The sequence below is a fragment of the Ruditapes philippinarum genome, unplaced genomic scaffold (genome assembly GCF_026571515.1).
Source record: "Ruditapes philippinarum isolate M1 unplaced genomic scaffold, ASM2657151v2 ctg38_1_1_1_1, whole genome shotgun sequence".
Classification (NCBI taxonomy): domain Eukaryota; kingdom Metazoa; phylum Mollusca; class Bivalvia; order Venerida; family Veneridae; genus Ruditapes; species Ruditapes philippinarum.
The window spans coordinates 428,203-452,335 of record NW_026860353.1 but is presented as its reverse complement, the minus strand read 5'-3'; the positions used below and the strand labels follow the sequence as shown (position 1 = coordinate 452,335).

Below are 24,133 nucleotides of genomic sequence, written 5' to 3'. Positions count from 1 at the left end.
TGATTAATTTAAACAGAATTATAAATGATTCGTTCTATTAGAACTTATACTATGTACAATCATCTTTTAATAATTCAAATTTTTAAGTAAATGGTGGCTGGTCTAACTGGGGTAGCTATTCTAGTTGCCCTGTCACGTGTGGAACTGGGTCAGTTACAAGGTCAAGGTCATGTAACAATCCAACGCCAGCTCATGGAGGAACAACCTGCTCTGGAAGTGCTACTGAAACTGGCACGTGCACGAAACCTGCATGTCCAAGTATGTATACCAAACTGTTGTTTTTTCTTTTGTATAAAATAGGGAGGGGGCTGAAGGGGACTGAGTGGGGGAGTGATGCTCATATGTACGATCGTTGGTTTCAATATAGTCTAGGTTGCATGTATCTTATGTTTTATTTTTCACTTTATATGTAATATCGTGTATCGCTTTCTTGTATGTTCCGATGTGAGATCTAAAGTGGAAGGTGTACAAGTCTAATGTTAACAGATTGAGCAGGTTAATTGTTCAAATAAGCTTTCTGGAATGACCATCCTAATGCATTTCCTCAGCTTAGAAGAGTATTCAAATAGGCTATAACTACTGTTAAATACACATATAGTACCTGATATTTTCAAAGTGCAATGAATCTAAAACTAGACGGTAAAAGTTTGTAATCAACAAACAAATGAATGGTGTACGTATCAGCTTCGGATTCGGCAGCGATGGATCTTTTCTTTTTGAGATGGCTGGTACACACTACTGCTGTCAATTTATGAAGAAATCACATTTTTTCACTATAAAAGATGCTTGCTCGGGTTATATTTCTAAATAACCGTTTATTATAGGGCCATATAACCTGTCAAAAATATTTATAACTCGATTTTTCAATTCCTTATAGCGCCCGTAACGCTATTTACTATATTGACAGATGTTTACCGTTAAATATATCTTGTTCTGAAGTATACTTGAGTGCGATTTCACCCCCATCTAGCGGCACTTATACACTTGCTAACGCTGAAGGACAACTGCCTATTTAAAAGCGGTTATGTCTACGCTTTATCTCAAACATTTTAAATGTGGACCCAAACCTAGCCCAACTGTTTACCCAGAAGAGCGAGGTTCTTATCAGACACAAACGCACGAACGGACAGCAGTTTGACGCCACCGCGGCACAAATCACCCACTACTCGAGCAAGAATCTCGGCGTCTTGTACAATTCCTATTCAGGGTATAAGGTAATAATAAATAGTCACATGACCCCGTATCTGTACGTCGGAGGCCGGAGTCAGTCATTACCATGACACGCAAGGCTGGAGAGTCCAGGGGAGAGATTTTCCATTTCAGAACTGTGACGGCAACCCTAACAGTTACTTTACACTGTTGTATAATAGTCAGAGAAAAGCCTATGAAAGTTATTTGCAGAGGAAAACATATGTGAGAAGTTAGCAGTTAACAGTGATCTAAGCAAAAAGGCATTACGATTTATATAGGGAAATCAATGATCTCCTGTTATGCTCAGCTGGGTAAGCAATCTAGCAGAGCATTCCAAAATAAAGTGTAGAAATGCTCTGCTGGTATGCTCAGCTGGCTAAGCAATCTAGCAGGCCATTCCTAAATGTAGTGTAAATATGCTCTGCTGGTATGCTCAGCTGGCTAGGCAATCTAGCGGAGCATTCCAAAATATAGTGTAAAAATGTTCTACTGTTATGCTCAGCTGGCTAAGCAATCTAGCGGGGCATTCCAAAATATAGTGTAAAAATGCTCTGCAATTAAGCTCAGCTGGCTAAGCAATCTAGCGGGGCATTCCAAAATATAGTGTAAACATGATCTGCTGGTATGCTCAGCTGGCTAGGCAATCTAGCAGGCCATTCCTGAATATAGTGTTAAACTATTTAGCTTTTATGCTCAGCTGGCTTAGCAATCTAGCGGCACATTCCAAAATATAGTGTAAAAATGCTCTGCTGAATGGCTCAACTGGCTAGGCAATCTAAAAGGGCATTCCTAAATATAGTGTTAAAAATGCTCAGCTGGCTAGGCAATCCAGCAGAGCATTCCAAAATGAAGTGTAGAAATGCTCTGCAGGTATGCTCAGCTTGCTAAGCAATCTAGCAGATCATTCCTAAATAAAGTGTAAAAATGCTCTGCTGGTAAGCTCAGCTGGAAAAGCAATCTAGCGGAGCGTTCCAAAATATAGTGCGAAAAATGCTCTGCTGGTATGCTCAGCTGGTTAAGCAATCTAGCAGGGCATTCCTAAATATAGTGTTAAAAATGCTCAGCTGGCTAGGCAATCCACCAAAGCATTCTGAAAATTAGTGTAAAAATGTTCTGCCGGAATGCTGAGCTGTCTAGGCAAACATGCAGGGCACTCTTTAATAAAGTATGAATTTCGTTGGTCTGCAACTGATTATTTGACACTCGTAGACTTTCTGAAATATCAAAATCATCAAAATTCCTGAAAGTCTGTAAGTGTCCAAAAATCAGTCGCAGACCAGCAAAATGAACTCGTGGTAGGGTCGCTAGAAGTCAAAATTGTCATTATCTCCATTCGCACCACAAATTAATGAGAGTCTGCGAATGTCCCAGAATCAGTCGCAATCCATAAAAATGGACTCTGGTGGGTCCCTAGAAGTAAAAATTGCCATCATCTTTATTGGCACCAAACTTTCCTGAAAGTCAGCGAGTGTTTAACAATACACCGCAGGCCAATGAAATGGACTATTAAAGGTCCCTAGAAGTCAAAAATATGATTATTTCTATTGGTACCAACCATTTCTGAAAGTCTGCGAGTGTCCGGGAATCAGTCGCAAACCAACAAAATGGACTCTTGAGGGTCCCCAGAAGTCTAAATTGTCAATATAAGCATTGGCACCAAAATTCCTCAAAGTCTGCGAGTGTCCATCAAAAAGTCACAGGACAATGAAATGTTCCTTTACAAGTCAAAAATATCATTATTTCTATTGGCACCAAAAATTCCTTAAAGTCTGCGAGTGCCTCAGAAAATCCTAGAAGTCGAAAATGTCAATAAAACGTTGGCAACAATAAATCCTGGAACTCAGAATCAGTCTGCCAGCTGAGCATTCCAGCAGAGCATATACATACTATAATTCAGAATGCACTGCAAGATTGCTTATCCTTCACAGCATTTTCACACTATTTTTCAGAATGTTCTGCTAGGATGCCTAGCCAGCTTAGCATTCCAGCAGATCATTTTAACACTATATTTAGTAATTCACTGCTAGATTGCCTAGCCACTTTAGCATTCCAGCAAAGCATTTTTACACTTTATTAAGTAATGCTCTGCTAGATTGCCAAGACAGCCGAGTATTGCAGCAGAGCAATTTTACACTTTATTTAGGAATGCCTTGCTAGATTGCTTAGCCAGCTTAGCATTCCAGCAGAGCATTTTTACACTATATTTAGTAATGCCCTGCTAGATTGCCTAGCCAGCTTAGTATTCAAGCAGAGCATTTTTACACTATATTTAGTAATTCCCAGCTTGATTGCCTAGCCAGCTTAGCATTCCAACAGAGCATTTTTACTCTATATTTAGTAACACCCTGCTATATTGCCTAGCCAGCTTAGCATTCCAGCAGAGCATTTTAACATTGTATTTAGTAACACCCTGCTAGATTGCCTAGCCAGCTTAGCATTCCAGATCATTTTTTCACTATAACTAGGAATGCTCTGCTAGATTGCCTAGCCAGCTAACGTTCCAGTAGAGCATTTGTACACTATATTAAGTAATGTCGTGCTTGATTGCCTAGCCAGCTTAGCATTCCAGCAGAGCATTTTTACACTATATTTAGTAATGCCCTGCTAGATTGCCTAGCCCGCTTAGTATTCCGGTAGAGCATTTTTTCATTATATTTAGTAATGCCTAGCTTGATTGCCTAGCCAGCTTAGCATTCCAGCAGAGCATTTTTAACTATATTTAGTAATGCCCTGCTAGATTGCCTGGCCAGCTTAGCATTCCAGCAGAGCATTTTACACTATATTTAGGAATGCCCTGCTAGATTGCATAGCCAGCTTAACATTCCAGCAGTGCATTTTTACACTATATTTAGTAATGCACTGCTATATTGCCTAGCCAGCTGAGCGTTCCAGCAGAGCATTTTTTCACTAAAGCTAGGATGCTCTGCTAGATTGCCAAGACAGCTGAGTATTGTAGCAGAGCATTTTTACACTATATTTAGGAATGCCCTGCTAGATGCCTAAAACAGCTGAGCATTACAGCAGATCATTGACTCCCCTATATAAATTGAAATGCCTTTTTGCTTAGCTCACTGTTCACTGCTAACTTCTTACATACGGGGAAAACAGATTTATTGCACGTGTGTAAGGCCCAAACGGTTACACGTTTAAACGAATTCGTTTCGATTTTTTTTATTCGTAAACGGTTACGATATTTTTACCGTTTAATCGAACTGACCATATTGTCTTACAAATTATCTTAATCATTGCCTGTAATCTTGGATTTTCTCAATTGTATTTAGTTTAGTCCAAAGTAAAAAATGAAAAATGTGTGTTTACAAACCTTCACACACCATCACCGTGCAATAATCGCTCGTGACATAATACATTGTTGGTAAAGTTGATTTTCCTTTGGTGAAATGGGGATACAATGCAGAAAATGTGTGCCGCCTCAATCGTGATGAGCCCTGAACATTATTTACTTGTACATGTATTTAAAATAGAAAGTAAGTCATCTTTTGCGACTCAAATACATTGTGTAGTATAGTACATAGAAGTATCACCGTTTAAACGGTATCGTTTCGGTTCTTAGCAATCATGTACACGTTTACAAAATATTGTAAACGTGGGAGCCTTACGCGTGTGGTACGATTATGCAATCGCTACTAGCACGGCAGACTACATTCCTGATGAATTTTTCGCTAGCCAATTTGAGATTCATTTCGGTGGTTGTGGTGGTTATCAAACCTCGACCAGCTTTTCCGATGTGGCCGACGCCTCTATTGGTCTGAAATTCAGTAAGTCATTTATAAAGAGACTTGCGAAGTTTGATGGTTATTATGATGTATAGATTGCTCCAAGACAACGATACATTTTTTGCCTATGTATGTCTAGTAAGTGTTACAAAATTGAGTTATCTTCTTAAATGTTGAGTTACGCCTTTAGATTGAGTTACTTAATGTAAGTGCATATTATATGTCCGGTGTATATCATCAAATTTTGTTATTTAAATCATGATCGTGGACGTACTGAAATTAACTTACGGTACATTAAAAATTTCAGAATTAGAACGGATCCAAATTGACATTTTGTGCACTTGTGTCCTTAATTTGTTTACTTTCTTTAAAAGATTTTGGTTGAAAATTTCTCCTGCATTTACCTCATTTCAGTACTGTCATGTAGAACACCGGAGAAAATTACTTACGGTTCAACTTCTCTTACCGGTACAAATCCCGGAGATACCGTTACATACAGCTGCAATTCAGGCTACACAATTACAAGCGGGAGTGCCTCTCGAACATGCAGTGGTGGTATTTGGAGTGGGAGTCAGCCGACTTGTGGAGGTAATTATATATGAGAAGGTTTTGATATCATGTAACTGAAAGGGAATAGTTCGTCTGTCAACTAACAAGTAAATACACGACACGATTCATAAGCATATTTCTTATTCTGTGACCAAGCATGACCAATTCGAGATTGTTTCATATAAGCTCCAAACTGTTAGATTTAAATAAATCTAAACGTAATAAGTATGCACATATTTCACTTATTTGTTTCACTTTCACCGGACATTATGACAGCCATTATGCCGCATTTATGCTATCATTTTCATTTGTTTTTATCTACTTTTTTCAGTTATAGAAAAATCCATTATTATAATATTGTCAAACATTAGTTTGAACTTTTTTAAAAATTAAGAATAATTGGATTTTTGAAGCATAATGTGCCTATAAATGCTTGCCTGTAAGTAAGCTTCTAACATAATCATCAATTCATACATATTACATATTACAGATAAAATTATATTCATGAAATAATCAGAATACAAACGATTTTGATGTCTTGTGCCGGTGATTTTAAAGTCAAGTAAAGTTACCAGATCGGATGCAAATCATATATGCAGCAATATCTTTAAAGAACAATTTTACAAGATCCCAAAATATCAAGAGAATTAAAACGAACCTTTTCTTGTTAGTCCCCTACCGGTTTACCGGAGGGGACTTTAGGTTTACCCTCCGTCCGTCTGTCTGTCTTTCTGTCTGTCCGTCTGTCTGTCCGTCTGTCTGTCAGTCCGTCAGTCCGTCCGTCCACAAAACTGGATCCCGCGATAACTTGAAAAGTACTAAAAATATTTTTATGAAACTTGATATATGGATAGATGGCAGTATGGAGATTATGCACATCTTTTTCTTTTCTTCCTATGTTGAAAATTCTGGTTGCTATGGCAACAAAGAGGCTGAAAATATGGAAAATTTTACACATAAATTGGATCCACTGATAACGCAAAAAGTACTGGAAATATTTTTTATGAAACTTGAAATATGGGTAGATGGCAGTCTGGAGATTATGCACGTCTTTTTATTTTCTTCCTATGTTGAAAATTCTGGTTGCTATGGCAACAAATAGACTGTAAATATGGCAAATTTTACACATAAACTGGATCCAGTGATAACGCAAAAAGTAATAGAAATATTTTTATGAAACATCGAATATGGGTAGATGGCAGTCTGGAGATTATGCATGTCTTTTTCTTTTCTTCCTATGTTGAAAATTCTGGTTGCTATGGCAACACGTAGACTGAAAATATGGCAAATTTTACACATAAACTGAATCTAGTGATAACTCAAAAAGTACTGGAAATATTTTTATGAAACTTGACATATGGGTAGATGGCAGTCTTGAGATTATGGTTGTCTTATCTGTTCTTCCTATTTTGAAAAAATATTGGTTGCCTTGGCAACAAGTAGGCTTAAAACATGGCAAATATAACAATATTTGTGATTAGTCAAAAAGAGCTGAAAATTTTTATGAAATTGCATCTTTAATTCAAGAGTTATCTCCTTTTTAAGAATTTTGCTTTTAAAAATGTTATATTTTGGTAACAGGGATGTTTCAAATATTAACTTTAAAGTGTCCTTCAGTCCGTCTGTTTGTCTGTTCATAAAAACTGTTTCCTGTGATCACTTTTAAAGAACTTTTCCAACAAATTTACTTAAAATAGAGAAAAATTGAAACATTAGTAAATGGCCAATGGCCCTTCAGAATGTTGATGGGGTTCTAACCGGTAGGGGACTTATGGATTGCTTGCAATACTATGATAATTGCTTGTTTATCATAAAGCAAGGGTTATATAAACTCATTTGGTAGATTAACAAAAAGTCAAGTGACTTTATTTTTATTTTAAAACTAAGATTGCTATTACAAAAAAAAAATATATTTTCAAAGCCTATAATGAAAAAGAAAGAAAAAACTGTCATGTTTGCAATAATGACTCTAAGTCCCGAGGGAAAAGTCAGATTTTTAAATTTGAGATTTTCAATGACCTGTTTTGAGCACAACGACTTTATTGGCGTCCGCGCCGAAGCGCGACGACCCTTATGGTATGAAATCAGATTTTGTGAAAGGGCAATTGCAACTTCTAAGGCATTTAAGTCGGTCATAATAGCTTTTTAAAATTGTGAATTTCGATCTTCGAGCTGGCTCGAAATTCAACCCCAGCTCAAAATTCGGCTTTTTAAATTTTGAATTTCGATCTTCGAGCTGGCTCGAAATTCGACTCTAGCCCGAAATTCGATTTTTAAATTTTGAATTTCGATCTTCGAGCAGGCTCAAAATTCAACTCCAGCTCGAAATTCGGATTTTTTATTTTGAATTTCGATATTCGAGCTGGCTCGAAATTCAACTCCAGCTCGAAATTCGGCTTTTTCGATCTACGAGCTAGCTCGAAATTCAACTCCAGCTCGAAATTCGGCTTTTGAAAAGTTTGAATTTCGATCTTCGAACTGGCTCGAAATTCAACTCCAGCTCGAAATTCGGCTTTTATTATTTTGAATTTCGATCTTCGAGCTGGCTCGAAATTCAACTCCAGCTCGAAATTCGGGTTTTAATAATTTTGAATTTCGATCTTCGAGCTAGCTCGAAATTCGACTTTTGAAAAGTTTGAATTTTAGATCTTCGAGCTAGCTCGAAATTCAACTCCAGCTCGAAATTCGGCTTTATTAGATTTTGAATTTAGATTTTCTAGCTGGCTCGAAATTCAACTCTAGCTCGAAATTTGGCTTTTTTTTTAATTTTGAAATTCGGGTTTTCAAAATGTTGAATTTCGATTATCGAGCTAGCTTGAAATTCAACTCCAGCTCGACGAAATTTATTTCCATTACGAAATTCGGCTTTTGAAAATTTTGAATTTCGATCTTCGAGCTGGCTCGAAATTCAAGTCCAGATCGAAATTCGGCCTTGGTTTACTTTGAACTTCGATGTAAGTGATAACTTCTCGATACTTAATCTTTTACGTGCAACGTCTTGTACATCACAGTGTCCCATTAACCACTTAAGACATTTGCTTGTAACCTTATACACATATTAATTTGAGATCATAAAAAGAGTTCACTATCCAAGGTTCATAACTCTAGCATTTATTTGGACATATTTTTGGCACTTTGTGATCTTTGATAGTCCTTTGTATGCAACATCAATCTTCAAGACTACTAAAGGCTTTCTCTTGAAACATTATACATGTACATGTTTTTGAGATTGCAATCGACTGCATTATTGCCCTTTGTGAACTTAGATCATTCATCATTAAGTATCCAGGCGCTTGTTTTTCTATCAAGCGGTCTTCGACTCTTGTTATTTTTGCCTCCTGTTACAACATATGGTCTAAAAGCAAATTTCTGAAAATATGGATATAATTGTCTTATCAGTTGGAATTGTGTTTTGTCATCTTAAGAAATCTTCGAATGCAAAACTTATACTTGAATGTTTAAATAAGGTTCTGTTTCTTCTTTAAAAATACATAAAACTAATGCTCAAATCAAACTATTTACCTTTACCCTTATGATCATTATAAACACCTATGTGCAAATCAGGTTGTTCGTTATTTTTCTCAATTATCATCAAACTTCTGCTCAAATCAGGTTATCTGTTTTTTACTTTATAATCATACATCTCTTACTTAAATCAGGCATTTTGTAATTTTTTCTTTATAAGCATAGACCTTCTACTCAGATCAGGCTGTTTATTTCTTTTCTTAAAAAATAATAGACCGTTTGCTAAATGCAGGCAATTTGTTACTTTTCTTAAAAATCATTGACCGTTTTGCTAAATGCAGGCTATTTGTTGCTTTTATGAAAAATCATAAAACGTTTGCTAAATGCAGGCAATTTGTTACTTTTCTTAAAAATCACAGAACTTTTGCTAATTGCAGGCAATGTGTTACTTTTCTTAAAAGTCACAGAACGTTTGCTAAATGCAGGCAATTTTTTACTTTTTTTAAAAATCATAGAACGTTTGCTAAATGCAGGCAATTTTTTACTTTTCTTTATAATCATAAAACTTGTACTCAAATTTGGCTTTTTGTAACATTTTTCGTATAATCATATTGTACACAAATCAGGCTTTTCGTAACATTTTCCTTATAATCATAAAACTACTCAAATCACACTAAATTAAGTTTTTGTTTCTTTTCTTAAAAATCACAGAACGTTTACTTAATTCAGAATTTTTGTTATTTTTTCTTTATAATATCATAATGACCTAGAATAGGTGTGACGACATGCTCGTCGTATTGCTACAAAGTATGAGTACATTGTTAATTCGTTATATTACAAATTTGTAAAATGTACCAAACGGAAAGTGACGAATGTAAGAGCTTTTAATCAATGAAAGTCATAGAAAATTCAATGTTAACTTAGCAGGAATATTAAAATTAAATTTGTTTGTGACTTTGCAAAGCATATCTTTAATCGTAAATAATAAGAAACATATATTTTCTTTAAACACAATGCCCATGTACTGTTCATTTAATATGAACAGAATTTACATATGTGCGCTGTTAAAAACATATTGGATTAAATTTAAGCTTTAAAGGCTACAATTAATATGTAAGAATGAAGCTATCACCTGTAGGACATTGAACACTGGATGATTTTTAGTTATGTTGATTAACTGTTAGTCTGCTGATGTTTTGTATTTTCGTTTTGAAATAGTTCTTTCAAAATATTAGGGATTTCTATATCCAAAAACTGAACTTCAAGCAGTCTATAGCCTTGCTTGGCTGCATGGACGTACAAACAAACACGAAACAATAGTCACCGGTTAATCGATTAAAGGGCTAAACATGAAACTGAAACAAAAGTAAAGATATGATAAATAAATGAGTACGAAGTATTTTGCTTTATGTATAAAACCTGTTCAAAAATGTGGCTTTTAAAAGTTGAAGTAGTTCTGTCGATTTAAACATCCTGTTAAATGTAAAACTCATTTTAATTACTGCTACCTCATTTCATTTCGTAAACTAAGGACGAATTATGTTTGTAAACTTGTCCATAGTTTTAAAGCCTGCTGACGCCGAAATATTGCTCCTCAACGTTGTTAAAATTATCCTGCATGAGTCATGGGCTGTTGTATGTAAAAGCCTTCTTTATCCATTTACAAAAGAACTGTTTGATGATACACACATTTTCGTTTGATTTCAGATATTGACGAATGCGCCGATGGTGACCATAACTGCTCTTCAGATGCTAAATGTGACAATACGCCCGGCAGTTTTACTTGTACTTGCAATTGGGGATATAACGGCAATGGAGTTTCATGTATTTGTATGTACACAATTCTGAGTTTGTTCATCGTTAAGAACACAATTTTTATCTGTTAGCAGCATAAAAGCGGTGCTAGGCCCGGTTACCACATGTAATGGGAAAAGGAACCTCAGATGGTGGCGCAGGTTTTTCCAATCCTGTAATTTACCGCATTTTAGTGTACCTTATATATATATTTACGAACCAATGAAAGAAATAGAACAAGAAACATGGCAATGCCATGAAACCAGGTTTTTCAATTATCACCATTGTAGATAAATATGTTGTATTTGAAATACAAATACAAGCAACAAACAATGTAACTATGTGCAATGTAAAACATGAATAATGTAGGAGGAATTGCCACAGAGGAAGTGTTCACTATAATTATATTCTATATAAGGAAAAAAAGGGCCATAATTAAATAAAAAATTATTCAATCACAAAACCCTGAAAATATGTGCCAGGGCACTGGATGACAAAGCTACTGTGAAAGTTTGAACAAAATCCGTTGAGAAATGTAGGAGTTCAGCACAGAAGAATTTTTTCACTATATATTCTGTATAAGGAAAAAGAACAAAGGGCCATAATTAGGTCAAATATTATCCACAATACCCCGATAATGTGAGCCAGGGCAATTGATAACAAAGCTTCTGTGAAAGTTTGGTCAAAATCTGTTGAGAAATGTAGGAGAAGTTGCGCATAGTAAAAATTTTTCACTATATAATCTGTATAAGGAAAAAAAACAAAGGGCCATAATTAGGTCAAATATTATCCAATCACAAAACCCTGACAATATGCCCCAATGCACTTGATGACAAAGCCTCTGTGAAAGTTTGGTCAAATTCCTTTGAGAAATGTAGGAGGAGTTGCGCACAGAAAATTGTTCACTATAATTATATCCTATAATGGGGGGAAAAAAGGGCCATAATTAGGTCAAATATTATCCAATCACAAAACCCTAACAATATATGCCAGGGCTCTTGAGTACAAAGCCTCTGTGAAAGTTTGGTCAAAATCAATTGAGAAATGTAGGAACAGTTGGGCACAGAAGAAATTATTCACTATATATTCTATATAAGGGAAAAAAACAAAGGGCCATAATTAGGTCAAATATTATCCAATCACAAAACCCCGACAATATGCGCCAGGTCACTTGATGACAAAGCTTCTGTGAAAGTTTGGTCAAAATCGCGTTGAAAAATGTAGGAGGAGTTGCGCACAGAAGAAATTGTTTACGCCCGCCCGTCCGCCGCCCGCCCGTCCGCCCGCCCGCCGACATACCTCAATCTAATAACCAGTTTTTTCCTTCGGAAAACCTGGTTAATAAAAATTATATACCTGTTTTGAGTTGAGCACAGACATCTTAAGTAGATCTCGTATATAGACTATTTATCTTCAATGTGTTACCGTCCCAGTTTTAGAACAATGACCCTGCTGCCGTCCATATAATAATATTTTATGAAAAGTTACAAATATTTAACGCAGTTGGTTGGAGGGCCATTTCGCTAAATTTCACCAACATATAGTGTATGACGCTCTGACTAGAAGACATCTACAATCTAACTATATCTTTGCTGTATTTTAGCGCAGTTACGATTCCAGTGTAACCCCGATAACAGTATTAACCTGTTCCATCTGCCGGAAGATAGTTATTTATTTGCCATGCAGGTCGTCGAGAACGGAAATTACATACCTTGTACGGTGCACGATGAAAATGCAACAACTGTGACATTGACTAGATGTTCAAAGGTATTAAAACGCTAATATTTGTATCCAAATTATATCCAATTGATTAAACTGGTTTGCCCGAGAAAGTTACTGTCGAACACACAATAAAAACTGCAAGTGCAAAATTAGTAATTTTCGTTATTATTGACAAATTTATGAAGTTGACAGATTATCATATCAAATGTATGATAACACTAAGGGGGTATCATTCGGAACCATCTTTTACCAGTGAATATGTCTTTTTTGATCATATTGTATAAGAAATAGCCTATTTATTGCCGTTTGCCTTTATTATGCGTTTTTCAAGAGAGGTGAATGCGCATCTCAAACAAAATGATTACTTCATATGACCAACAACTAATTGGATAACGAATACATGTAAAATATCTCTTGCATATGCCGAGTTGTGATTTTTTTTCTAGAAACAGTGCTCATTAAAATGAAAAAAAAATATGATTATTCAATCTAAATAAATATTATAACTTAGTTTAAACATATTTTATTTATCAGAATATATATGCATGTTACAGTTTACAATATACATAGAGCAATTCAAATATTATAACTTAATAATTAATTAATAATTAAATGAATAGTTTTCGTATTTAATGATATTGTACACAGGATGAGGAAATTATCATTACATACGGGTCGTACAGTGGAGTGGTTACATACAAGGTACATGGCGGCAGAAATCTGGTGATCATAAAATTTATTTGTCTGGAGATTTCCGATGAAGGAGTTATTCATTCAATAAACAGTTCTTTTTCAACACAGTAAGAATTTGTTTTTATAATGGATCATCAACATTAAAATTGTCTGTTTTTTATAGACAGGAAAATTGTCAATTTTATGGTACATGTTTGTTCGCTATTTAATCTTCATCATGTGCTGTTTTTTCATGTAGATAACGTAACAAAACTTAGCGCTTCTGACAAGTCATGTTTTAATTATATTTTAACTTATTTTGGTTTATTAACCTATTGAAGTGTTTGGTTATATACAAATAAAGTACAAATGATTCTATTGGTTTATTACAACCAGGCTAGCCATAGACGATGACATCAAAATCGATCCTATATACAGCGTGAAGTCATTACTAAGTGCAGCTTCAACAACTGTGGGAAAGGAAATAATTTGGACCATACTCTTTCCAGGTAAATATGACACATACGAAATACGACATTTTAAATGTGTATTTTGTGGTGTGATAGCTACTCTATTCCATATACATCAATTTGTAATTCTGTATTAATTTCCAATTGGAAATTTTATGGTAGTGTATTGCAAACAACAATTCTTTCAAAATGAGGTAGTTTGGACCATGTAATTCTGTCTAAATGAATTTTTATGGTTGTGTTTTGCAAACAACAAGTCTTTCAAAATAAGGCAGATATAGAATGTCTCTGTTGACCAGTGTTTCTGCTACTGACGCTGACTTAATTTCTTGGCCCTCACCACTGTGGGATCAGACCTCCGAACGGGAGTTTAAAGCCCTCTAATATTGTTACAGATGGAAGGTCAGTTGTAATAAACATATACAAGCCCATGCAGTGAAAAATTTACTTTGGAACGCAAAATACCTTCCTCTTCGTTAAATCTTTTTTTTTCTTTTAGCTGAAGGTTACTTGATTTATAGAGGAAAGTCATTTAATTTTCATTGTGTAAAACTACAATGTCTAGGACTTAAAGATATTTCGCATGAAGCATTACCTGATTGACCTTTACAATGCTTATAATCATCATGACCCTTGGTTTTTATTGGTACCGACCCCAAGGTCTCTTGATTTGTAGAGACTTATATATAGGAAAAACACATCTTAGACTTATTGTGAGAAAACTATATAGCACAGAGCTAAGATCTTAGGCTTGAACATAATTTTGTCGACCACAACTTAACTGGCATTAATCATGCCTTCTTGGTATAAATTGGCCCCGCCCCTACGATCACTTGGTTGGTATAGTCTTTACTGAGAAAACATATTTCAGTCTCAAGAGTTTAAAAGATTGTCCTGTATCATTGTCTTGTTGGCCACTACAAAATGGATATTAATCATGCCCCTAGTGTCCATATTGGCCGATACCCGGGGTCACATATTTTATAAAGACTTTTATAGGAAAACTTATAGGATTCTTATTGTGTAAAACTACAATACCCAGATCTTAGATATTTGTCATGTAGCATTTCCTTATGAATATTAATTTCTTATCCTGCCCCTTGCGTCAATTTATGGCCAATCCCGGGAGTCACCTTATTTGTATGTGTTTATATAGAAAAAACATTTAAGTTTAATTGGGTGAAACTTCAGTGCCAAGAGCTAAGATATTTAACATGCAGTATAACCTTGTTGACCTTTACAAAACTGTTATCATGGCCCAAGGGTCAATATTTGGCCGCCCCAGGGTCACTTGATTCATATAGACTAATGAAGGAAAACACATTTAAGTCTTGTTGTGGGAAACAAGAGCACAGAGCTTAAACATTTGGCATGTAGCATCAATTTTTATCCTGCTACTGTCAATATAATCAGCTGGATAAAGCCTTGCCGGATAAACTTATCTATCTCCAGTCATTACGTCATATGATGACGTCTGTTGTCTAGCAGCGATACAAAACTACATAGAGATGCTACTTTATCGGGAAAAACATAGGAACTCGAGAACGGGACCGCAGATTGCGGCGCATATACTCGATCGTGTAACGGTTTTTAAAAACGTTTCTGCTTCATCTAAATACCTTTTAGTATTATCCGAGTATATGGCCTCAAAAAATATATTATCAATTGGACCCAATCTGTCTCTTTTAAAACTGGTCAAATTTTACGGTATTTTTCTTTTTTCAATATACCATAAAGTTGACTGATTTTTGAATTTTTGAAAATTGGATTATTGTTAAATAAACCCCAGCCCGGGAGAAGGTAATTTGTAAAATTTTATTTGAATTTTAGGGCCAACGTCAATTTTTGTATTTTAAAGAAAAAAAACTTAAAAAACTAAAAAAAATTCATCTAACTTGTTAATTTCCCAAAATTAGCATATAAATTGGGCTTATACAAAGGGAAAAACATTTTTTTTTTCTTTTTTTTTGAAAAAAACAGAGTTAAACATTTTTTTTAAGCTAAAATTTTTTTTTTCTTTCTTAACCCTTTTTTGGGATTAAACATTTCAAACTTTGTGAGTTTTTTCAAGGGATACAAATTCAGTAAAATTTTTTCAAAAATTTTAAGGCCATGGCCATTTTCACTTTTAAAAATTTCCGAATTCTTGTATTGTTTTAGCAAAAATTTTTTTTATTGGCGCAATAAAAAAGTCAGGGGGCTTCTTACAAGTTTTTTTTTAAATTAGCAGATTATATCAAATTGAGATTAGATAATTAAAGACCACCCGCTCGCATAATATGAAAAGATCTTCAAAGGTCGGATAAACAATATGTAAAGCCGGTACGGATTCGGTGTTATGCGCCGCAATATGCGGTCCTGTTCCAGAGTTCCTATTGGGGAAAAGTAAGAATAAAACCATTTAATTATTCTAAAAACATAATTAAAGCAGGATAAATCAAAATACACTTTCTCGCTCACCGGATAAATCTTTTCCATCCCGACATCAACCATGTATTCTCTATATAGATGTTTACAAAAGTTTTATCGACCATGACCCTCCAAATTGGCCCTTCCCATGGAGTCATTTGCCTTATGTAGACTAATGAAAAACACATTTTTGTGGAAAACTACTATGCCTCTGTTTTTGGCATAAAGCATTTATAAATTTCCTAAAAGACCTCTTTAAAAAGTTTTATGTACCTAGGGTAAAAATGCCCCTACCCTGGAGGTCATACAGTATTATAAGGATAATTAACCCATAACTGCTTGATCATTTTATGAAAAATGGCTCTTTACATTGAAAAGCCCCCTGTTACAAATTCAAATTCCTGTGAATCTTCAAAAAGGCTTCAATACTGTTCAAACTTGGCACAAATGTTGACTGGACCATAGCCTATGTAGCAGCATACTCAATCTTAAATTTCATGTTACCATGGAAACGAGGGGACATATCAAATTTGCCAGAAATCACTATTTTGCGTTGATATTTTCTATCAAAACTGAAGTGTTGCAACTTCTCAATGCATTGAGATAGAGTTAATGCTTTTCAGCGTTGGTTACACGTTACCTTAAGGTCAACCTGATGCCAGTTTCAGCTTCTCACTAGTCCAACATTTCTTGGAGATGAAAGGGTCTGCTGCCCCCTTTAAACCCCCAAGCAGAATGGGCATATCCCCGCCCTGACAAAACCTTGATGTATTTATTTGATAGGGGATGGTTCCCCGCCCGAACAAACCCTTGATGTATTAATTTGATAGGGGATGTTTCCCCGCCCGGACAAACCCTTGATGTATTTATTTGATAGGGGATGGTTCCCCGCCCGGACAAACCTTGATGTATTTATTTGATAGGGGATGGTTCCCCGCCCGGACAAACCCTTGATGTATTTATTTGATAGGGGATGGTTCCCGCCCGGACAAACCCTTGATGTATTTATTTGATAGTGGATGGTTCCGAAAAAAGTAATCACTTTTTTAACAACATTTCTCAAACGAAAACAAGTGTTTGGCGTATAAATAGGGCAGTTTTTCACTATTTGAGGCACCCACAAAGGAGGGGGTGAAAAGGTGTGAAAAGACGTCAAGGAAAGTTATAATTCAAGCGTATATAGTCTCGCCTTTGCCGTGCCCTTGTTTAAAATATAAGATATCAATTCGTTGATTATCCTTGTAATTAATTTCTATACATTAAATTTGTAGAACACTATAGTTTAGAAGTAAGTAGCTGCACGGCGTATCCAGGTAACGATGACTCATCCGCGGACTATGTCAGTTTGATCTCTAATGGCGGGTATGTCAAAGTCTGGCAAATTATATCTTGATTTAATCCTTATAAATCTGTTTATTTTATAAACTAGTAGCCGTTTTTTAAATTAAATATATATTAATTTCAATACTGTCAAATTTAAAACAAAATTTGTTATTTGTATTTTATTATGTAACTGCCTGAGAATCAAGAGTTATTAAGACTGGTTTTCGCCGAGGGTTGGGGATTCAAACAAAATGTCCGTATTGTGAATGTGCTTAGCGTGTTTTAATCTGGATCGTATATCCACTAGTGTAGATTTGCATATGAAAATATAAAAGTTTTGCCACACAAAAAAAAAACAAAAAAAACGTAGATCTACATTTCTTTATTGCTTTATTGCTTAAGCTAAAACACAATAGATGTGAATAAAATATAATGTTTAATATGTTTTTTGTTGTAATATTTCAGATGTGTGGTCATCAATGACCTCATTAGTCACTTTGACATTTATAGTAATGGAACTGCTTCTGCCAGATTAAATACCTTCAAATTTTACGGCTATGAGAGTGTATTCTTGAAATGTAGTCTGAAAATCTGTCCATCCGAAACAACTCCTACAGCTTGTATGGTATGCAAATAATGTTATGTTAAAGTAAATGCAGTCTAAAACTCTTATATTAACTTCGGAGAATATTCCAGATATGTGAAAATTTGCCCTCTGAACATTAAACAATTTATAAGCTCGTATAATAATCCATCAGTGTTAAAATTTACATACAATTTGATGATTGTCCGCATGCTATCAAACACTTGGCTGTATTCAAAGCTTTCAAGGCAATTTAAGTTACATCCTATGAAGAAGATATCCGTTTAGCTTATATAAGGTCAAAGGTTTAACTTGAACGCTTCCAAACTGTAGGCACTGACAGGCACTGTATTAATTACCACTATATCTCTGCGCGTAAGAGATTCAGAAATTCATCACACGCTTAAAAGTTATCATTGCCCGTTTGTGAAAGAAAATAATCATTAGATAAATTAAATCACTAGATTAAATTAATTTTAGTTTGTACGAATTTATCTTCTAAAGTTCGATTGTGTTGGAAGCTATAAACTTATTGAAACACTTTTGAAACCGTTCCTAGAACCAAACAGTATTAATGAGTGTAAAGTTCCTTGCTCACGGAAACAATGGCTTGCCAAAAAGGGGTTTAACATACGCGGCTAGCAATTCATAGATTACTAGCCCAACATGTTCACTCGGACACATTTATGTTCACACCTTGGAGGTTTCCATTCTACAAGTTTAGAAAATATACCTAAAGGAAACTAATACCTGGTCATTTGTTATGAAATATAGAAACATTCCGAAATGACTAGATAACAGGCATTTAGTGTATATTTTTAAAGAAAATGTCCAATATGTAGTATTTAAATGTATATTATTTGTTTTGGTTACCACTATGTATATATCTAGAGATATAATTTCATTCATTTTTAAAGATATTGTTTTGTCAATTCCCTTTTTTTAAAGATGTGTTCTTTATTTTGGTTTTGTTGAGATACACCTAAACAGTAAAAACAAAAACATGACTTTATAACTATACATACATAAACATCGAAAAACTGCACAAGTAGCAAAAAAAAAAACAAAAAAAAACACAAAAAGAACAGAAAAGTAATACCTTTTACGAATATATGTATGCCCATTTACTAAATCTCTTTGGAGAAATAATAATCAAGTCGTCTAAATAATAACAGGTTTCAAATATTTTTTTAAATTTAAATACATGTATTTTTACAGACGACATGTAGCCGAGAAAAAAGAAGCGTTCAAATGAGAGCGTCAAGGCGACCAAGATCGGTACTTCCGGTGACAATAAGCAACTTGCTGTATGTAACTGAGGCATACACTAGCGGGACCTTAAAATGTATGATAAACTTTTTGATAATTTATCAATTGAAAAAAACAACACATTTTTGAAAACTTTTTTTTACCAACACTATTTCATTTGATTTTTTTTGTTGTGGTTGAAAGCGTAATTAACTTTTCTCCTTTCGTAAGTTAAATAAATATTAGTTGACATAAGAATAACAATAAAAATATATATTTTTACACTTTTTCTTATACAGCCTTTGTATTTCTTTACCGATATCTCATGTTTAGAAGAAACATTCCTTAGTAAGATGGAGGTTGGGGTCATTAGGTTCTAGGTCAAGGTCTTTCATTTATATATAAGTGATGAATTTTTATTTGTATGTTAAATATTTTTCAACTTCTGCATCATCAAACAGCAATGACATGTCAACTTATATTTTTCGTAATAATAACACGTCATGTCAAGTTATATAAAAGTGTTTACATTTTCTTTTCTTTACTTTATTTTTGCACTTTTTATGAGTGAACGGGTAAACTCTTTCTTAAAAATGTTATAGACAAGAATCTTGGCCGGGGGCATTTGTGTTTCTTTCCTTTAGTTATTTTGGCGTACATTTAATCAAATAATCAGCCCAATGTAGCTTTGTACCTTTTGAACTTTTCAAATCTCAAAATTTGATTTGAATCGTTAAACTTGAATGACCAGGAAAATACATAAACAACAAAGTATTAAGTACATTTTAAGGCAGCCACATATTACTCACAGTCTGTTCTATACATTCAGTTGAAAATATTGTTGTAATCTCATTTCAGGTATACGTGACTTCTCCACAACATCCATGTTTTGTGTGATAATTGTTTTGACAAGGACTACACGAGGATGGTTATGATTATTGAGAAAACTATTTTTATAGAAACAGATGAAATATATATATATATATATATATAAATATAGAAAAAAGTAATATATTCCCAGAGATTAATATATATAGACAAATTACTACTTGTAAATAAAAAATAAAAACTAGTTCGTTATTTTGTCCTTTTTGGTCGCCTGCTACAGAACTTTTCTGCGATAACATTGTGCAGTTGCATCCAAACTTTACAGAAATGATTTTTTTTCAGAGTAATGGCCCTTTATAAACTTTTATTTTTAGAGATTGTCCGGACTTATCCTATTTTACCACTAATGCGATTTCAGTGAAACTTTACAGGATTAACTAGTAGCTCAAGTACTTGCATATTTTGCACGGGTTTTACGTTTGAATGATTTTTGGGAGAGTTATGGCCCTTGAATCAAATTGGTGCTTTGGCTGTTAATAATTTTTGTGTCGCCAGCTACACAAAAGCTAGTCCAAACTAGTCCTCGGAAACTACTTTTGCAATTTCATTTAATAAACATTCTAGGAAGGATCAGTACAAAGTATTGATGTGCATATCGTTTAGTGATTCTTGTAAATGAGTTTTACGTTTGAATTTTTTTCCGGACTGCTCTTCTTATACGATTAATGCAACTTAAATGAAACCTTACACGATTGGTCGGAAGCTCAAGTATTTGCGCATAGAATACGTGTTTTCCACTTTAAAGATTTTATGCTGAGTTATGGCTCTTGAATGAAAAATTCTGTTTTTGGCCTGTAAATTATTTTTGTGTTGCCATCTGCGACATAAAGATCACTTCTCCGTCGTTTGAATCTACTGGTGAAATATCATCCAAATCTAACAGGAATGATCAGTACCACGTCAAATGTGAATATCGTGCGCTTTTTCCGGTTCAATGAATTTTGTTAGGGTTATGACCCTTAAATTACTTTTCTTTTTAGCTGGAGAGCTATTTCAGTCGCCCTCGGCACCCACGTCCGCGTCGGCGTCTGCGTTGGTTAAAGTTTTTTATAAAGTCAAATATCTCAATTATTGCTTGAGATATTCCATTGAAACTTACAATACTTATTTATAGTAACAATGTACATCAGATTGACAAGTTGGATAACTCTGCCTACAATATTTAGAGAATTATGTCCCTTTTTAATTTAGAAATTTTGATTTAAGATTTATGAAAAGTCAAATATCTCAATTATTGCTTGAGATATCCAATTGACATTTGCAATACTTTTTTAACAGTAACAATGTACATCAGTTTGCAAAGTTGCATAACTCTGCCTGTAATATTTTCAGAATTATACCCCTTTGAAACTTAGAAATTTTGGTTAAAGTTTGACTTAAGGTCTTCAACGCTATTTACTTGAAACTTTACACATGTACCTAGGGTCATAATTGAAGGTCAATCTCAAGATTCATTACTCTGCCATGTATTTTGACTGAATTATGCTCCCTTCTGTACTAAAAAATCTCCTTTTCTTGGTTAAGTTTTACATGCTAGTTTTGCACTTTCTGAAACTATAAAAGATACAAACAAATGTATATTTGTGGTCATAAATAATTATCACTGAACAGCACTCATATCTGTGTCATGTATTTAAGCCGATTTTTCTCCCTCTTTTTTACTTAGTGTTTCCATATCTAAATAACTATCAGAGATTTTGATTTGAAACTTCACATATGCATAAAGGGTCATAATTGTATGTCACTGACCAACTTCCATAACTCTATCTTGCAGTTAGACTGATTTATCTCTCCTTTTCTACTTAGTCTCTTGGTTAATGTTTTTACATGCAAGTATTACATATCTCAATAACTATCAAAGTGTTCATTCAAAACTTCACATATGCATTTCGGGTCATTATTGTAGGTCACTGACCAAGATCCATAATTCTATCTTGCATTTAGGCTGATTTTCTCCCCTTTTGAACTTTATATTTAGATCAACATGAAGGTGCAGTAATTATTACAGAACAATCATTATCATTTCCCAAGGTATTTTTCTCTCAATACATTTCCTTTTCTAACATGACTGTCCATTCAAATTCCAACACGTCCATTACAAAACTGCTGACTTGTAAGGGTTCCTGATAATTTATACTTTTTACACATTTTTGTTCACAGGTAAAGGCCTTTTTATAATTAATGTGTACTCTTGTGTATAGAAGTACTTATGCTATCATAATTATTTTACATCTTTATACATTGCAATTTGACCGAAAGTGTACTTTGTTCAAAAGTGTTTTTGCTTTGTTCAAATGTTTATTTGCTTTTATGATATTTAGATTCTTATTGGTAACTTAAGCTTATGGCGGCATCTTCCATTTTGTATATTCAAAAATGCTAATAAAAAGTACCAGTTGTTTCATATATAACTGCATCATTTTGAATAAATATTTAAATTTTCACTTGCAGTACTTCAAACTTCTTTTCATAAGTCATGCTCATAATAATATTCTGATAAATATAAAATGCATTTCCACTAAACCAGACGGGCTAGCGCACAGGTAGAGTGCTGGTATGTCGAAGGTAAACCTGTATTCAATCCATGTTTTTTCTATTAGTCTAATGCCATTATTTTGATAACTGTATTAGTTGTCGAACATGCTGTTATCGGACATCTCTGATTTGCTTAATTTCAAATTTATGTCACTTTTTTTATATTCAATGGAACTCATGGTTAACTTTTTGCTTGTAAGCTGGTATCTCTTAACTACTAAAGGGAATGGAATGAAACTTAGCATACATTTTCACTGTAATTTTTTAACATGATTGGCACAGGTCCCATAACTCTGATTTACTTATTTACATATTTATGCCCCCTTTTTATATTCTTTGAAACATCCTTGTGACAACTCTGTCGAATAGTCGAGCATTGCTGTCCTCTGACAACTCTTGTTTAAGGTTGTCCTGACTACTCCTATTGTACCACTATTGCGATTTCAATGAAACTTTACAGGATTGATTGGTAACTCAAGTGCTTGCGAATATTACATGGGTTTTTTACTTGAATGATTTTAGGCTGAGTTATGGTCTTGAATAAAAAAGGCGCTTTGGCCTTTTTGCAAGCTAACAGAAGCTTGTACATGCTACACAATACCCACAACTTATAAGAATCACATTTTGTAATTGTCTGTTTGTTTGTCCATCCGTCTGTACGTCTATCTGTCCATAAAACTTGTCCGGACTACTCATCAGAAACTATTGATGCAATATCATCAAAACTTTACAGGAATGACAAGTACTAAGTCTAATTGTGCATATAGTCAGCATATTCTCGTTCAGTGATTTTTGTCAGAGTTAAGACCCTTTATTAAATTTTTTTCCAAAGTTTTGTTCGGACTTCTCTTATGATTTTATTGCAATTTAAATGAAACTTTGAACGATTGATCAGTACATCAAGTACTTGCGCATATCAAACACGTTTTTCGTGCTGAGTTATGGCTCTTGTGTGTGTGTGTGTGTGTGTGCGCGCGTGCGTGCGTGCGTGCGTGTGTGTGTCCTGCTACAAAGTATCTGCAACTTTTTAAAAGTACACGAATTCATTTATGAAATATCAAGGGAGATTTTGTTATTTACTAAAATGCAAATTACATTCTGTAACCAAACAGACCACGTCAAACTTCAAAGAAAAGATTAGCTTTTTTAGACCGCTTGTTTACAATAACCGATCAAATTGCTGAAGCTTTGGAAACGCGATTCTGTGTTAGATTCAGGCAAAGATGTATCAGTGTGTATTGTATTAAAGCCGATTATATGTGTACGTAAATTGCGTAACGCTTTGATGCAGATACCTTGCATTCAGCTGAATAATGTTGGCGAGGGGGTGGTGTATTCCTAGACCGTTGCTTCCCCGTATTTGTCTTTATTGCTTTAATTTGTATATGCCTGAAATAATTTCGGGCATATTATGTTATACCCCCTAGCGTCCGTCTGTCTGGCTATCTGTCCGTACAAACCAGAGATACATTATGAGGTTTGGTCTATTGTCATCATAACAATAGATGTCTTTGATGTCATTCATTCCGTTTCTCTTGTGGGGTTATTTT

At 34.4% G+C, this 24,133-nt stretch overlaps 2 protein-coding genes across 4 annotated transcripts in view; one reads left to right on the top strand and one right to left on the bottom strand.

The window, feature by feature from the left end:
- The window catches only part of LOC132759768 (uncharacterized), a 53,691-nt gene extending 33,548 nt beyond the window's left edge, over positions 1-20,143 (top strand). For both annotated transcript variants that reach the window (XM_060751609.1, XM_060751610.1), the window contains exons 10-19: positions 88-258; positions 5,340-5,513; positions 10,647-10,769; positions 12,337-12,500; positions 13,104-13,255; positions 13,524-13,636; positions 17,278-17,368; positions 17,795-17,954; positions 19,131-19,257; positions 20,019-20,143. In XM_060751609.1, the coding sequence (XP_060607592.1) occupies positions 88-258; positions 5,340-5,513; positions 10,647-10,769; positions 12,337-12,500; positions 13,104-13,255; positions 13,524-13,636; positions 17,278-17,368; positions 17,795-17,954; positions 19,131-19,257; positions 20,019-20,095 (1,352 nt within the window). In that variant the 3' untranslated portion in view covers positions 20,096-20,143. The remainder of the gene's footprint in view (positions 1-87; positions 259-5,339; positions 5,514-10,646; positions 10,770-12,336; positions 12,501-13,103; positions 13,256-13,523; positions 13,637-17,277; positions 17,369-17,794; positions 17,955-19,130; positions 19,258-20,018) is intronic.
- LOC132759770 (prion-like-(Q/N-rich) domain-bearing protein 25) overlaps positions 1-24,133 on the bottom strand; it is a 56,412-nt gene that overhangs the window by 16,187 nt on the left and 16,092 nt on the right. The window lies entirely within an intron of this gene.